Genomic DNA, 15,328 nt, shown 5'->3' with positions numbered 1-15,328 from the left:
CCTGAGTACTTTTACTTTTTAAAATTGTGTCTGGCATCTGGATTTGTAGCAGTTGGACCCGGGAAAAGGCCCTGCCCTTTTTCAATTGCTCTTATGGTCTACAAATGCACTTCCCCCAAAGGGTCCTTTCACTTCCTCCTCATCAACAGCACAGATACATGTATTTTGCAATCACCTCTGCTTTTCCATCAACATAAAACCAGAAAATTTAATTACTTTCTTATTGTAAATTAAACAACTTACTTTTTTACAGAAAATGTATACTTTTTTTGAACAATCTTGGATCTGAATCACTAAATCAAATCAGATCAAATGGAACAAAACTCTGGAGACAAACCAAATATTTGCCTGTGAGTTTCCTAATGTGCAGCAGAGGGCAGCATTATAAAAAGGGAAAAAAGTGCTTTCCTCCTCTGAGGCTCCTGGGGTGCTAGTGAGGTGATATTGCAGAACTTGGAAGAAAAAGAAAACCAAACGAAATAGTTAGGTTATAAACCAATACCATTTATCATTGTCCCTTTCCTCTGTAACACTTGGAAAGGGGAAAATTCCAACCCATTGCCTCAAAAGTCTAATTTCAATGACTGCACTCACAGGCAGAGCAGAGATTGGGGCCAGCAGGGTTTCTTCTTTCCTAAGTTTTATACTTTCCCATCAAGACCCCAGGGGCCTGCCTTAGATGGGCAGAAAGGTGTCCCTTTCCTGGTGGCTCCCTGTCCCTGCTCCTCTTCCCTCAAAGACCCTTTAGATTCCAGACCTTTCTCCCCAACCCCAAGGCCCAACTCTCAGCCCTGTGGCCCTGGCTACAGGTCACAAACAGGCAGAGGTGGGAGGAGGGGTGTGTTCTCATATCATGTATGACATTTATCCACATAGCATATGGTTATAGTTTTTTATCACTGCCGTAGAGTCGTTATTTGTGTGAATATGCCATAATTTACCCATTCTGCTAGTGATGGACATTTGGATAATTCCTAGTTTCAGGTTATTATGAAAAGAGTTGCCATAAATACTTCAGGACACGCCTTTTAGTAACTACACCCATGCATTGCCCTTGGATATTTACCTAAGAATGGCTTTGCTGGCTCACCAGGGTTGCATATGTCAACTTTAGTAGACACTCCTGTCGTAAACCCTAAGTCTAACATTCTCTTTAGGCCATCAAAGAGCAGGACGTGGGATGAAAAGCGAGAGATGGCTAATATCCAGGAAAAGACAAGAGCCCTGAATAAGGGTCCTTGCCCCATATTTATTAAGATTAGAAGGCTTACAAATGTGATGGGCGTGCACAAAGAGACAAAAAGAAACTGGGAACATTAACTTGGGGACGTGAGGGAAAAGGGGGGTTTTGAAGATATACGGTGTTTGGGGTTTGGGTCCATATAAAACAAAATCTTGGTGCCAGGCAGATGAGCAGATGGTTGTTAATGGCAGACAGGAGTCGCCGTGTCTGTTTATCTTAGCTAGCCTAGGGGATAAGACAGATAGGGCAAATTACCTCAGGGTTAACAAGGCACCTTTTCTTATGTGAACCATCTCCACTCTAGGCTGCTTCCCCTGCAGCGCAGCGGTCCATAGTCCAATTCACCTGTTTACTTAACTTTGCCCTTTCCTCCTGTGAAAGCAGCTTTTCTGATATAGTACTAAATTGGGGGGCATTTTTGCCCTGCATGCCTAATTTTGTTTACCTCATATACCTTTGTATTGGGAGCCTTTGCGCCCGTTCCTATTTTGGGGCCTTTGCCCCTCCCTCTCTATTCTGGGAGCTTTGCACCCCTCTCTATTCTGGGGTTCCTTTGCACCTCCCTATTTTGGGGGTGCCAATCTTGTTTACCCAAACTCGGGTGTGAGCATTCTATGGCTTTGTATTTCTTTATGCCTTGTTAACCCATTGGCGCAAGCCCGGGAGATTCCTAAACTTATTCCCCACAACTCCAAAAAGCTTTCCAGAGTGGGTGCACCCTCATACCAGCAGACTAAAAAATTTCTAGCTGCTCCATATTGTCAATACTTGGTATTTTCTCAAGGATTCTTTCACTTTTATTCTTATTCATTACTGTATTTCCTTGCTTAGCTTTGCTGTAATGCAACAATTGATTTACAAAATTGCATTCCTGAAAATAAGTTACTCAATGGGAAAAGTGGACCACTGATGGTCAGTTAGTAATATAAAGGCAAGGACAACTTTGTCCACTACCATGGCCACTAGTTAGGTGACCAGGCATTGACTTCATCAAGGGTCGTTTTTACTGCAGCCATTACCTTGAAACCTCAGGGAATGTCTTTTGACACTCAGATCTCTGGATGGAAACCACACTATGTTGATGTTGCCAAGGCTCGTTTGATGCTGTCTTGTAAGCAATTGATTGGATTCCCCAGATTCAACCCATTCTGGAACTGGCAGAGGCAGAGCAGAGTAGGAACTTTGGTCTGGAGGTGGATCTCAGAGGGGACAGCCACACCTCCATGTGCGTGGGGGGGGGGGGGTGTATCTCCATTCCCGCTCTCACAGATACACAGTAGCTCTAAATCCAGAGGGTTTATCTACTGCTACATTTTAAATGTGTTTGTCCAGCTGGGGGGAGTGTTCCTCCTCATGCATCGGTTTTCCCTTTCCCTTCTCTAAAAGCAGTCGTCACTCCTCTGTCTACCTTCCTACTTCTAAAATGCTGACTGATGTCATTGTCTCTCCTCTTCCATTCTGTTTGCACACATGCTTGTGGACGTTATTTTTTGACCTTTTAGAAGAATGTGGGGAGGGAGTGGAGATAAATGCAGCCACTGATCCTTCTTTAATAGGAAGTGGCAAAATGCTTTAAAAAAATTTTTTTAATGTTTTTATTTATTTTTGAGAGACAGAGAGACAGACAGAACATGAGTGGGAAAGAGGCAGAGAGAGAGGAGACACAGAATCTGAAGCAGGCTCCAGGCTCTGAGCTGTCAGCACAGATCCTGACATGGGACTTGAACCTAGAACCATGAGATCGTGACCTGAGCTGAAGTCAGATGCTTAACAGACTGAGTCACCCAGGCACCCCGGCAAGATGCTTTTTTATTAAACAATTAAAAATAGATATGTTTCTACATTTTTGACAGCCACACAGCATCCCATAATAGGAATACTTGATAAATTATTTAACCACTCACTATAATTGGTCATTCAAGTTATTTCACAGGTTTTACTACTGTTAGTATTACAGAGGTGAACAATTTGATGCATTCTCCTTTGGGCTCATTCATAATTATTCCTTGTTAGAGAATAACAAGAACGTGGAGATGCCCCTTTGAAGTGTTTGGATGGATTTTTCCAAATTTCCCCGAATAAAGCTTGTACTAGTTTATCACTCATAACAATGGTTCCTGTTTTTCCACACTTCTGTCAATATTTGGCACAAGCACTAACATAGTAGTGGTAGAAATCCTTGCCAGTTTGATAGGGGCAATTTGAGTGTCTGCTTTTAATTTGCATGTCTTTTTTTAAGTTTATTTATTTATTTGGAGCAAGACAGAGACAGTGCAAGTGGGGGAGGAGCAGAGAGAGAAAGATAGAGAGAATCCCAAGCAGGCTCCATGCTGCCAGTGCAGAGCCCGACAGGGGTCTTGAACTCATGAAACTGCGAGATCATGACCTGAGCTGAAACCGAGAGTTGGACACTCAACCGACTGAGCCACCCAGGTGCCAATTTTCATGTCTTGATGTTCGTGTTTATTGGTATGTTGAAATGACATTTTATAGGTGTATAGCTTCAAAGGCCCTTGGAATGTAGGTGATAGGATGAAGGGGGTTGACTCACTCATCCTTCCCTCCACCACAACCTTATGTTCACACCTGATGTGCTCCTGACCTGCTTCCATACAAAAACAAGTAGGCACAGAGCAGACAATGATCTGGGGATGGGGTTACATCTCCCCACCCCTAGCTGCCAACCAGCCCATTGGGCATTCTAAAGATTTCATGGCCCCCTGGACCTTCTAAAGTGAGTGCTGAAGGCCAGCCTTGGTAGATCCTGAGATTTGGGCAAACCATTGTGCAGTCCAGCATTTTGAAGAAGCTTATGTCACTCTTCTTGCTGAGGCCTGTGGGAGCCCAAAGGCCAAGCTTTCTCACGCATGCAGAGAACTTAGCCTTCTCTGGAGAGCAGAGCTCTCCTCCCACCCTTCTCTCATGCATGCAGAGAACTTAGCCTTCTCTGGAGAGCAGAACTCGCCTCCAGCCCCTCCAGTGAATATTTAGGAGGAACCCTCTTGACCTCTCCAGTGGTTTGCCTGCTTCTGCCAGATTCTACTTTCAGAAACACCTTTTTTTTTCTTGTCACTCCCAGAATTAAGGACTTTTGGTGGCTTCCTGTTGTTCAAGGTGAAATCCAGTTCTCCTCAGCTTGCCATTCAAGCCTTCTGACCTCCATTCACCCTTCTGGCCCAAATGTTCTCCTCAAGAGGCCCCCAAATCTACCTTGCACCAGTGACCACGTGCTCTCTTCTCTGATACAACAAATCCTGTTCACCTCTTAATGCCCTCTACAATCAGAAAATCGTGGATGGTTTGGGCATTAATATATATAAACTGTAACAGAGCTCAGAGTAAGAAAACACACAAAACCCTTCTCTCATTCAAGGTCACTGTATCACCCAGATGTCTATTAATACAATCTATAATAATTTGAGTTTGCTGGACCCTTTCCAGAAGAATTTAATTCAATCTTAATTTTCTGGGGCCTCAATTTTTATGTCTTTCTGATTCACCCTTTTTCCTTTTTTACTCTTAGAAGGCTGAAGGAAACCTTTATAGCATAGCCCTAGCAAGCAAGGACTAGGTTTGCGATCTTTTATTTAGAATTTGAATAAAAGAAATACACAAGCTCCTTGTTTACCAAAGTATAGTACACTTATTCCTGGAGTTATGCAAGATTACTTCAGATGGTGCGCAAACAAACTTCAAAGCATTATAAAAATTCTTTTAATGTTTATTCATTTTTGAGAGACAGAGAGACAGAGTGCAAGTGGGGGTTGGGCAGAGAGAGAGAGGGAGACACAGAATCTGAAGCAGGTTCCAGGCTGTGAGCTGTCAGCACAGAGACCAACGTGGGGCTTGAACTCACAAACCGTGAGCTCATGACCCGAACTGAAGTTGGACGCTTAACCGACTGAGCCACCCAGGCATCCCCAAAGCATTATATAATGGTTATGTATCTATTTTGCTATATATTAGAAAAAAGCTCTAATATCAAATCTGTGATTTAATGGATATTAGTATCTGGCAGGAACTACCATTAAAATCTGTCTGACCTTCTTTGGCACACAACCAGACCATATTTCCTAGACTTCCTTGCAATTAGTTTGGCTGTATGGCTAAATTCTTTCCAGTGGGATGTGAGTGACAGTGAGGTATGCCACATTCAGGCCTGGCCCACCCACCCTGTTCACTCCTCTGTGCTTGCCGTCATTCCAGCTGCCTAGAATTGGCACCCATAACAACATTAGAAACTATGAATTAAAGGTGGTAAAGCTGCCATGTGCTAGGTCAGGAGTTAGCAAGCTGCCCATGGGCCAAATCTAGCTGGCCACCTGTTTTTTCAATAAAGTTTTATTAAAACCCAACCATGCCCATTTGCCTGGGTATTATCTATGGCTGCTTTGGCTACAATGGCAGATTGGACAGTTGCCACAGAGACCACATGACCCTCAACAACAAAAGTATTTACTATCTGGCCCTTTACAGAGAAACTTTGCCGACCCCCCTGGTTAGATCACTGGAGGGCAGCCACCTTGTTGACCTAAACAGCACCACATTTCTTCACATCAACATGAAATAAGCCGCTGAAATTCTAGGACGATCTGCTACCATAGTTTACCCTGCTCTCAGTATATTCTTACTCACAACTGCCAAGCTAGGCAGTCCCATGAGATTGCCTGATGGAGACAGCATGGATGTCAGTTGCTTGTGCCTTGTGGGATGACCATTTATGTCCGTGGTGAGTGAAGCACTCCCCTCCAGGCCACACCCCCAGGCCAAAACTTCCCACAGGTGCTCTGCCTCAGTCTACCCTAGGACATGGCTCATATTTCTTCTGGTGTTTGTTCTAGTAGGTGCTCTCCATATGTCTGCTGAGTAATTTGATGGAGAAACTGAGGGGGGGGGTAATTTGGAGGCCTCAGAGTTGTCTTCCCTCCTAAGACCTGCCTAAATGCTTGAGAGTTAAGGCCAGTTTCTAAGACTTTACTCTTTAGACCATCTCGCTCCATAAGAGAAACCTTAGGGAGTTTCCCACAGGAAAAGCAATAATCCCAGTCAAATGCCAATGAAACAAGAAGAACTATATTATTTACAGAGCTGATGTGGTGCAAGGAGAGCGTAAACATTAAGCAAAATTGAGTTCTGGCATGAGGCTTTGTGAACTCCAGCCTCACTTGTGCAGAATCATCGTGAGCCAGAAATGGGCTTCCAGACTGCAGCCAGACATGGCAAGGTCTGGGAATGGCTTTCTCTGTTTGTAGAATTGGCCAGTGTCACAAGCAGGCATGTGATTAAGTGGGACTGGGAGAATAATTCATCCCCACCTTTTGTATTTTGCTAAGACAGCATCCTAGAATTTTTTTATGCTAAAAACCAGGGCTGTGTTCCAGGCTGCAAAGACCAGCTGGCCAGGTCAAAAGGCATAATGACTATGCCTTAACTGGTGTCTGTGTGTGTGTGTGTGTGTGTGTGTGTGTGTGTTCTGCTGATTAGAAAGAGGCTTATTGTCTGCTTAGGAAGACAACCCAGATTGTCCCATGTGGAGAGAGATGGGGTCCTGTTTCTTAGGGTGGTCTTTAGGACTCAGGTTTCTTTCCTGGATGAAAGGGAGGAACCCCAGCCCAGGTCAGTCTTCAGAGAAGCAATCACCTCTGGGGACTGACTCTATTGCTGTCACAATGTTCTCACCCCTATCACAGAGCTCCCCACACTGTCCTGCCACAGTGACTAGAATGAGTGAAAATTAACATCCTTTTTTGAATTTGAGTCTCCTGAAACTTCATTTCAGCTATAACCTGTGGCCTTGGCCAAGAACCCATGAGCTTCCCTGAGTGTCATGTGCTTTATGGCTGCTGGTTGCCCAGTTTTCTCAGATGTCAATACTGGTCTGGCCTGGACAAGGGCAGCCTTGCCAGATGACACCAGGAAAATAGTGTCAGCGTAGAGAAGGCACGGCTGCCTGTTCAAGGCACCAGCCGGAAGACAACTGTCCTCCACATCTGTTTCCTGTCCATTGACATCTCATGTCTCCAGTTCAATGCAGGGGGATCGGGGCATGTGATTTCTGGCTGGACAGCGACTTCTCAACAGCAAGTCAGAGCCAGCAGCAAATGCCTCCGCTGCCGGGCTACCTGTCCCAAGAGCCTGTTTCCACCTGTTTCAACCTGCCATCCCTCCAGGCAGCCTAAGGGCCCAGGAGGTGTCAGTAGGGAGTCATGGGTGCTTTGAAGGGTGGAGGTAGAGATGGTTCCAGGAGAGAGAAGCTACCGGAGCTTACCTACAGGCGAGTCAAGCATGTGCTTAGGGCATCCACACAGTCAGTCTGTCAACAAGGTTTTGACACCACAGCAGAATGGTTAAGAATAGGGGCTGTAACAGGGGCGCCTGGGTGGCTCAGTCCGCTGGGCATCCGACTTCAGCTCAGGTCATGATCTCACGGTTCGTGGGGTCGAGCCCTGCGTAGGGTTCTGTGCTGACAGCTCAGAGCCTGGAGCCTGCTTCAGATTCTGTGTCTCCCTCTCTCTCTGCCCTCCCCCACTCGTGCTCTGTCTCTCTCTGTCTCAAGAATAAATAAATGTTTTAAAAAATTTTTTAAAAAATGAATATGGGCTGTAACATTATGCAGCTTTTGTTCAACCCTCAGCTCTTCCTGTACTTGATGTTCCTTGCCCTGCTGAGCCCCGGGATATCATAGAATCAATTCACGGGGTTAATTTTGAGAACTAAGCGAGGTACAGAATACAAAACGCTCAGCACCTCGTTTGCCACACAGAGAGCTCTCAATAAATCTCTGTCGAATGAAGTCCTGAAAGAATAAAAGTGGAAAATATGAAGTAAAAACACGATGCTGCAGCCAGGAAAATGGCTGTGGTAATACAAATTAGATGTATAACCTTCCAGAACTTTTCCCACGCAAAGATCTGTTTTTACTAAAATGGGATATTAGTATGGAAATAGAATTCATAGACCATACAATTCACCTTTTCCAAAGTGTGCAGTTCAGTGTTCTTTTAGTGTATTCACACAGTTGTGTAACGATCCCCACCGCCCCCCCCCCGATCTAAACCCAGAACATTTCATCACTCCACAAAAAAGCCTCCTACCCATTCTGAGTCAGTCCTTATGCCCTCCCTCCTCTGCCCCTAGCACCCTCTAATCTACTTTTTGTCTCAATGGATTTACTTATTCTGGACTTTTCCTATAAATAGACTTCTATAATATGTGGCCTACTGCTGTCCAGTTCTTATTGTCAGCAAGAATCGTGGTTCCTTTCTTTTCATGGCTGAATAATATTCCATTGTATGGAGAGATCAGACTTGGTTTATCCATTCATCAGTTGAATGGTCACTTGGGTTGTTCCCACTTTGGGGTATTACAAATAATGCTTTTATTTGTGTCTCATTTTGTATGGATATGTTTTCAATGATCTTGGGTATACCTAGGAGTGGAATCGCTGGGGGTATGGTAACTCTACGTTCGATTTCTGAGGAACTACTCAGTCATATCCTAAAGCAGCCGCAGCTATTTCATAACCTGATTTTGCCCCTTTTGCGATAGATCAAGGCTGTCTGTCCTTGCCGATAAAAGGGGTGTGCCTCACTAGTTTGAGGGAGTGCATGCATAATATTTCCTTAGCCAGCTGTACCAGACTGTATTTAACGAATTCCCTTTTGTTGAACACTTAATAATCCTGTGAAAGGGGCATTGAGCGTCTAACTTGTGTCCCCAGCAGATACATGCCACCTTCCCAGGTATATTCAGGGCACTTTGTATCCCCCTGTTGTAGTGTTTTCACAGTGTGCAGTAATCCACTCTCCCCGACACCACGGTGTCTTATCTACTTCATGGTGAGGTCCTTGAGAAGGAACATCCCTTGAATTCATCTCTGTATCCATATCACCTGGCATAGCACCAGGCTTTTGGTAAATGGAGAATAAATGAATAGATGGAATAATGACTAAATGGAAGGGAGGATGAATGCATGATTAGAGCCAGGGACTAGGGAGAGAAAGAGTTCACTTGTGGTAAGAGCTGTCTGCCCAAAGATCCCCATCTGGAGATGTAGTGAGTTCCCTGACCCTGGAGGTATGTGATAGGAAGCTGAGTCACTTGGAGAGAATATTGTAAAGTCAATTTAGACATCAGAAGGGAAACCGGATGAATTTAAGGTGCTTCCAAACTTGACAGCATAGAACTCCATAGAAAAGAAGCCCAGGCAGCTAAGAGATTTGTCGCGAGTTCCTTAGCTGAGCGGCTATGAGGCTGGCAGTTGCTCTAGAAGTTTTCAAGTTTGTTCTGAGGACTTTGGACTAAAGCCTCTCTAAAGGCATCCAATGTTCATGCCTGCTTGTGAAACCCAGAGTACACTGAGGTTAGAGTCCTGCAAGGCAGAAACCCTTATATAACAGGCTGCTGGACGAGTCCGTGGCTATCTGTAATCGGAGAGGCAGTCCTGGCAGTTTGGACGAAGAGGGTAAACTGAGCGGGTGTGGCTTAGAGGCCCTGCCACTTGTGGAGCCACAGAACGGTGGGGGCGGGAGTGGGACCAGGGGGTGGGACCCGCACAGCCTCTATAAGCGTCGTGGACACCTTGAGGCTCTGCAGCTGCAGTCCTTCCATGATGTGGCTCTTAGCTCTGGTCTTGACCTCCCTCACCACTTCCATGACTTGGGGTGAGTCCTTCTGAAACAAAATAGCGAGGGGCGTTTGGAAATTCTTGTCCAGGCACGAGGTGGGGGAGATGCATGAGGGCAAGGGTGTGTGTGGCAGGACTGGTTCCGCAGCAGCCCATGCCCTCCAGACTTGGCGCGCTTGGGACCCAGCGGGTCCCTGCCAACCCGAGACACAGGGGAGCATGAGCACCCTGAGACTGCAGCTGTGTGCACAGGAGGGCACCCAGCTAACCTCATGCCTCATGGATGAGGGTTTCAGAGACTCCGTTTATTTTCCGCTTGATTATTTGCCTGAGTATGGCTGAATCATAGAGGGTGGCTTGGAAGAGTAGTAAGAGTACCCCTGGCTTTCTGCAAGTTGCATTAAGCCACTTTGCTTTTAGGAAAGACCTATATTGGTACCTGTTATCGTAACCCAGAGAAATCCGAAGAGGCTCTTCACTGTTCTGTTACTGTACTCACATAGGTCTTTTTTTTTTTTTTTAATTTTTTTTTTCAACGTTTATTTATTTTTGGGACAGAGAGAGACAGAGCATGAACGGGGGAGGGGCAGAGAGAGAGGGAGACACAGAATCAGAAACAGGCTCCAGGCTCTGAGCCGTCAGCCCAGAGCCTGACTCGGGGCTCGAACTCACGGACCGCAAGATCGTGACCTGGCTGAAGTCGGACGCTTAACCGACTGCGCCACCCAGGCGCCCCTCACATAAGTCTTTTCTAAAAAGAAAGAGGCCTAATGCAACTTGCAGAAAAAGAGGTGGGCGGGGGGCGGGGCAGGGGGGTTGGTCTTCACTTCATGCCATTTCGACTTCGGAAAGATTTCATAGGAATGCTCTACCTTTGGCTGGCACATAGAGAGCCTGGATGGACTGTATATCCAGAGTGCATGGGTTTGAATTCCTAGCTGGGTGTCCTTAGACGCCCTGCTTTAGTTTTCTGTGGCTCGGTTTCCCCCTCTCTAAAATGGGAATGACAGTACCTACCTCCTTATGCTATTGTGAAAGGTAAAACAGGTTGTTTCTAAAAAGTGCCTGCTATGGAGAGTGCAAATAAAGGATTCCTAAATAAAGAAGGTGTTTTCAAATGTAGTGCGGTTGTAGAAAACTTGAGGTATGTTAAGGCCAACAGATCAGGAGCCAGGCGCAATAGCTCGCTACTCACAGTTCCCAGGAGGGGGAGGCATGCCACCAGCATGTTGCAGGGCAAGGTGATGCTCAGGGGGAGTGGGAGGAAGAGGGAGGAGGAAGGAATTTCGGGAATTACCGCAGTTGCCAGGGGAAGGAAGAGGTAAGACAGGATAAGCAAGTTTAGGATTGGGAAACTAACCAATTTCAGGGAGTTCTCAGGCACGAGAGCGGCTGGCTGTTGTTGGGTACCTGGCCCTGGAGGGGTTAGGGCAGGATGGTGGCTTGGCCTGGGAGAGCCCCATAAGAAGGTGGTAGGGGTACGGGTTCTGCTTGCCCAAAGGGAAGTTGACTCCTGTCTCTAGAATTGGCTCCCTCTGAGAGGGGCAGTGCCTCCGGGGTCAGCAAGGCCCCAGATGTCAAGCATCAGCATACACAAAATAAAACACGAGATAACACGAGAGTGTAGTGCGGGACCCCGAATGCATCTGTGCCCGTTTACAGGCAGAGAAACAGACTCAAGAGAGGGAAATGTATTTGCTCCAGGTCAACTGGAAAATCACGCTCTGGAATCTGCCTGTGGTTCGTGAATAGAGAGCCAGGGCTGTGACCATCAGAACTGTGAGGGTCCAGACCTCATCTGCATTTTATCTTCATTCTGATGGGGACATGGTGAGAAACCTGGAACTGCATATAAGGGCAGAGTAAGAACCTAATTAGGAATGGGTCTATCCCTTCCTGCTGGTTACCCCCTGGCAAGGCCATCCCATTTCCATCCTCAGAAAGTCCATACTGGCTGCCTCCATTTCCTCAGCTTCCTCATCTGTAAAATGGGCATATTGTAAAGATAAATGGGAAATGGACCGGAATGCACACGTGGCACATAGTGAGCACTCAGCATACAAACATTACATCTATACTTAGGTCGTACATCGAGTGCGCACTGCTCCTGTTACCATAACCCTTATGCCTCTCGCTCCATCCACCCGCTTTTTCACCCTCGCCGATTGTGCTTCTGTCCACTTCATCTGTCTTGAGGATTATCACTGGATATTCTCCTATAAGACCAAACCTGGATTCTCCTTTTCTGTTCTGCCCTCACATTTTGAGGGAGAAGTTGGCCTTTTGTCTATGCCTAAAAGGGAGCAACTGGAAGGATGCCAGGCTAGAAATGGTTTCAGATGAGAAATTTACACACACAGGCTGCTTGGGGGATGGGCCGTGATCAAGAGTCTGAGCAGCCACTTGCACATGCAAATCCAGAAAGAAACCAGGACTGGGGTGGAAGCTTCAGGGAGACGGGTGAAGCTGGGTGGGGAAGAACTGCCTGCCCAACAAGGGTGGAACAGGTAGGAATCGGACCCCCAGTCTCCCCTCTGGACGACCCTGTGCAGAGCCACCAGAAGAGCCCCCTTCAAGCTGATTGGGTCACTCTGGCATACTCCTGGACTGTTCACTGCCTCTCATTTACCCACTAAATAAAGGCCCAACTGTTAGGCTGGCGCTGAGGCCCTCCCAGGACTGAACCTGACTCATTACAGGCTGCCACCGGCTCCCCAGCGACTCCCTTCGCTCTTTCTCAGGCTGGCCTTGCATTTTGCTCTCAGAGCCTCACCTAGGCACGTTCTCTTCTCTGCTTTATACCTTTACCCCCACTCTCCCCTCTGCTGCTTGTTGGGTCCCCCTCTCCCACTGCCAGTCTCAGCTCCAAGTTCACTGTCCCCATGATGCCACCAATCAGAAGGTCCCCCTGCCTCTTCTGACTCCTGTAGGGCCTCACTGGGACCTCTCTCAGGACACCAACCCCCTTGCTTCCCTCTGAGTGGAGTCAGGTGTGTTTATGACTCATTCTCCCTACAAGGTTCAGAGACACTGAGAGGAGGGAGTGCCTCTTGTTCATCCTCTCCGCCAGCATGCAGCTCAGCGCCTGGGTCCTAATGGATACCTGTTTCTAGAGTCTTCTAAGGGTGGAATCAAAAGGCTTGATCCTCTCAGCAGCTCTTTTTCTTGCATTTCCTTTTTACTTGATGGTATTATACCTCCAATACCAATACCAATCCAGATAGCCCCGAGTAAGGGGCTGTTTACAAAGAAGAAACTGAGGCCCAGAGGGTTTCAGTGAGTCATTCAAGGTCACATGCTGAAAGCAGAAAACCCACCTGCAGTCCAGGTCAAACTTTTCCTCTCTTTCCTCTGGATGTCCGGCAGGGCACCCGTCCTCACCTCCTGTGGTGGACACCTCTCAAGGCAAAGTCCTGGGCAAGCACGTCAGCGTAGAAGGATTTGCACAGCCTGTGGCCGTCTTCCTGGGAATCCCTTTTGCCAGGCCTCCTCTTGGATCCCTGAGGTTTGCTCCACCACAGCCTGCAGAGCCATGGAACTTCGTGAAGAATACCACCTCCTACCCTCCTATGTAAGCTGGCATCTTTTCAATGGGAATGTTTGTCTCAAAGTGATACAGGAAGGAGCCAAGGCAACACCCTGAGTGGCTTTGTTCTGAAATCTCTGAGCTGTTGTAGATCCTTGAAAACCTTGCAGAACTCACAGCATTCTAGGGCCCTTTATTCAACAAACGTTTATTGAGCATGTTCTGGGTTCCTAGGATCCATGCATGAAAATTATCCCTATGTTCGTGGCGCTTGCATTCGAGCAGGGAGAGTTAGATAACAAACAAAAAATATGCAAATTAATAAATTATGTACTATGTTAGAATATGATAAATGTCTTGGGAAAGAATTAGAAGTTGAGTCAGTGAGGGAGATCAGCTGTAATGATTCTGTTTATTCTCTTGTCTCGAACTTTGCTAAAATGGGGGAGCAGGGTGGGTGAAGGAGGTTTGTGGGTGGAGAGTCCTGAGGGGAGCTGACTGGGAAAGTTCCCAACTCCCAGGTGTGTCTAAGTACCTAGTCATGAGCAGAGCAGTGGTTGGTGTGTCCCAATCACCCTGACCAAAGGGGCGCCTGGGTGGCTCAGTCGGTTAAGCATCTGACTTTGGCTCAGGTCATGATCTCGAGGTTCATGAATTCAAGTCCCGCGTCGGGCTCTGTGCTAACAGCTCAGAGCCTGGAGCCTGCTTTGGATTCTGTATCTCCATGTCTCTCTGCCCCTTCCCTGCTCACTCTCTCTCTCTCTCTCAAAGATAAATAAGCATTAAAGTATTTTTAAAATGTATGCATGTTTATTTCCTGATTGCAAAGGTAATAACATACTTAGTACAGAAAAGGGAGGAAGCACAGGTAAGTAAAGGTAAGACAATGAAAATCATACACAATTCCCCCATAGAGAGAACTGCTGTTCACATTCTAGATTCTGCTTTTCTGGTCTTTTATCTATTGCATATTTTCTCCATTAAAAATAGAATCCATAAGATTCTGCACTGAATTCCAACGCATGGGTTTCTTTTCCCCCACATCAAGAAACAATTCTCTGACACCAGCTGTGTGTCCTACAATTCAACTCATTCTTACACTGTTCTGCCCGGAGATGGTGTCAGATCCCACAGGTTAAAGACTCAGCCCCACAAGACTGCTGTCTGCTTCTGATGCCTATCACAAGTAGTCCAAGCTGTCAACTGTGCTTGTGACCTTGGCTCTAAATCACAGGTTCCCATGACCCCCTTCTTGGGTTCTATTAATTTGCTAGAGTGGTCACAGATCTCGGGAAACTGGTTTATTCACTAGATTACCAGTTTATTACAAGGTTTTTAAAGAGTATGTATCAACAGTTAAACGAAGAGATCCGTGGGGTGAGGTCCCAAACAAAGGAGATTCTGTGTCCTTCTAGAGTTTGGGTTCTGGCACGGTGGCCTTAAAACATTCTGATTCAACAACTTGGGAACTCTCTGAACCCTGTCCTGTGGGTATTTTGGGGAAGGCTTTGTTATGTAGGCATGATTGATGAAACCAGTGGCCACTGGCCAGGATTCCACCTCCAGCCCCTCCTGCCTCCCCAGAGGCCAGGGGGCAGGACTGAAAGTTCCAGGCCTTTAATAAGTGTTTCATTTACCTGACAACCAGCCCCCATCTGAAGTGTGATCAAAAGTCACCTTATTAACACAACAAAAATATCTTTGCTGTTTTCTTCACAGAGGAAATGCCAGAGGTTTTAGGGAGTCTGTTCCAGAAATAGGATGGAGGCCAGATAGATATTTCTTATGATAAAAAACAATATCACCTCACACGATAAAGGTAGTTTAGATGCCTGCTTTGCTCATTTATAAATATATCATGAACATTGTTCTATGTCATTAAATATCATAGCCTGACATAGAAATAGCTACATTACATTGAGTATTGAATCAT

General features: G+C 46.3%; 1 protein-coding gene across 2 annotated transcripts in view; it reads left to right on the top strand.

Annotated features, from left to right (window-relative positions):
- Window positions 1-9,774: 9,774 nt before the first annotated feature.
- CES1 (carboxylesterase 1) overlaps window positions 9,775-15,328 on the top strand; it is a 31,189-nt gene continuing 25,635 nt past the window's right edge. The window contains exons 1-2 of one of the 2 annotated variants that reach the window (XM_045442796.1): window positions 9,775-9,906; window positions 13,236-13,440. In XM_045442796.1, the coding sequence (XP_045298752.1) occupies window positions 9,852-9,906; window positions 13,236-13,440 (260 nt within the window). In that variant the 5' untranslated portion in view covers window positions 9,775-9,851. Of the gene's footprint in view, window positions 9,907-13,232; window positions 13,441-15,328 lie in introns of both variants that reach the window. The other variant, XM_045442795.1, reaches the window with a different exon arrangement.

The sequence above is a fragment of the Leopardus geoffroyi genome, chromosome E2 (assembly GCF_018350155.1).
Source record: "Leopardus geoffroyi isolate Oge1 chromosome E2, O.geoffroyi_Oge1_pat1.0, whole genome shotgun sequence".
Lineage (NCBI taxonomy): Eukaryota > Metazoa > Chordata > Mammalia > Carnivora > Felidae > Leopardus > Leopardus geoffroyi.
Note: the sequence above shows the minus strand (reverse complement) of the source record. Positions and strands in the feature narration are given on the sequence as shown.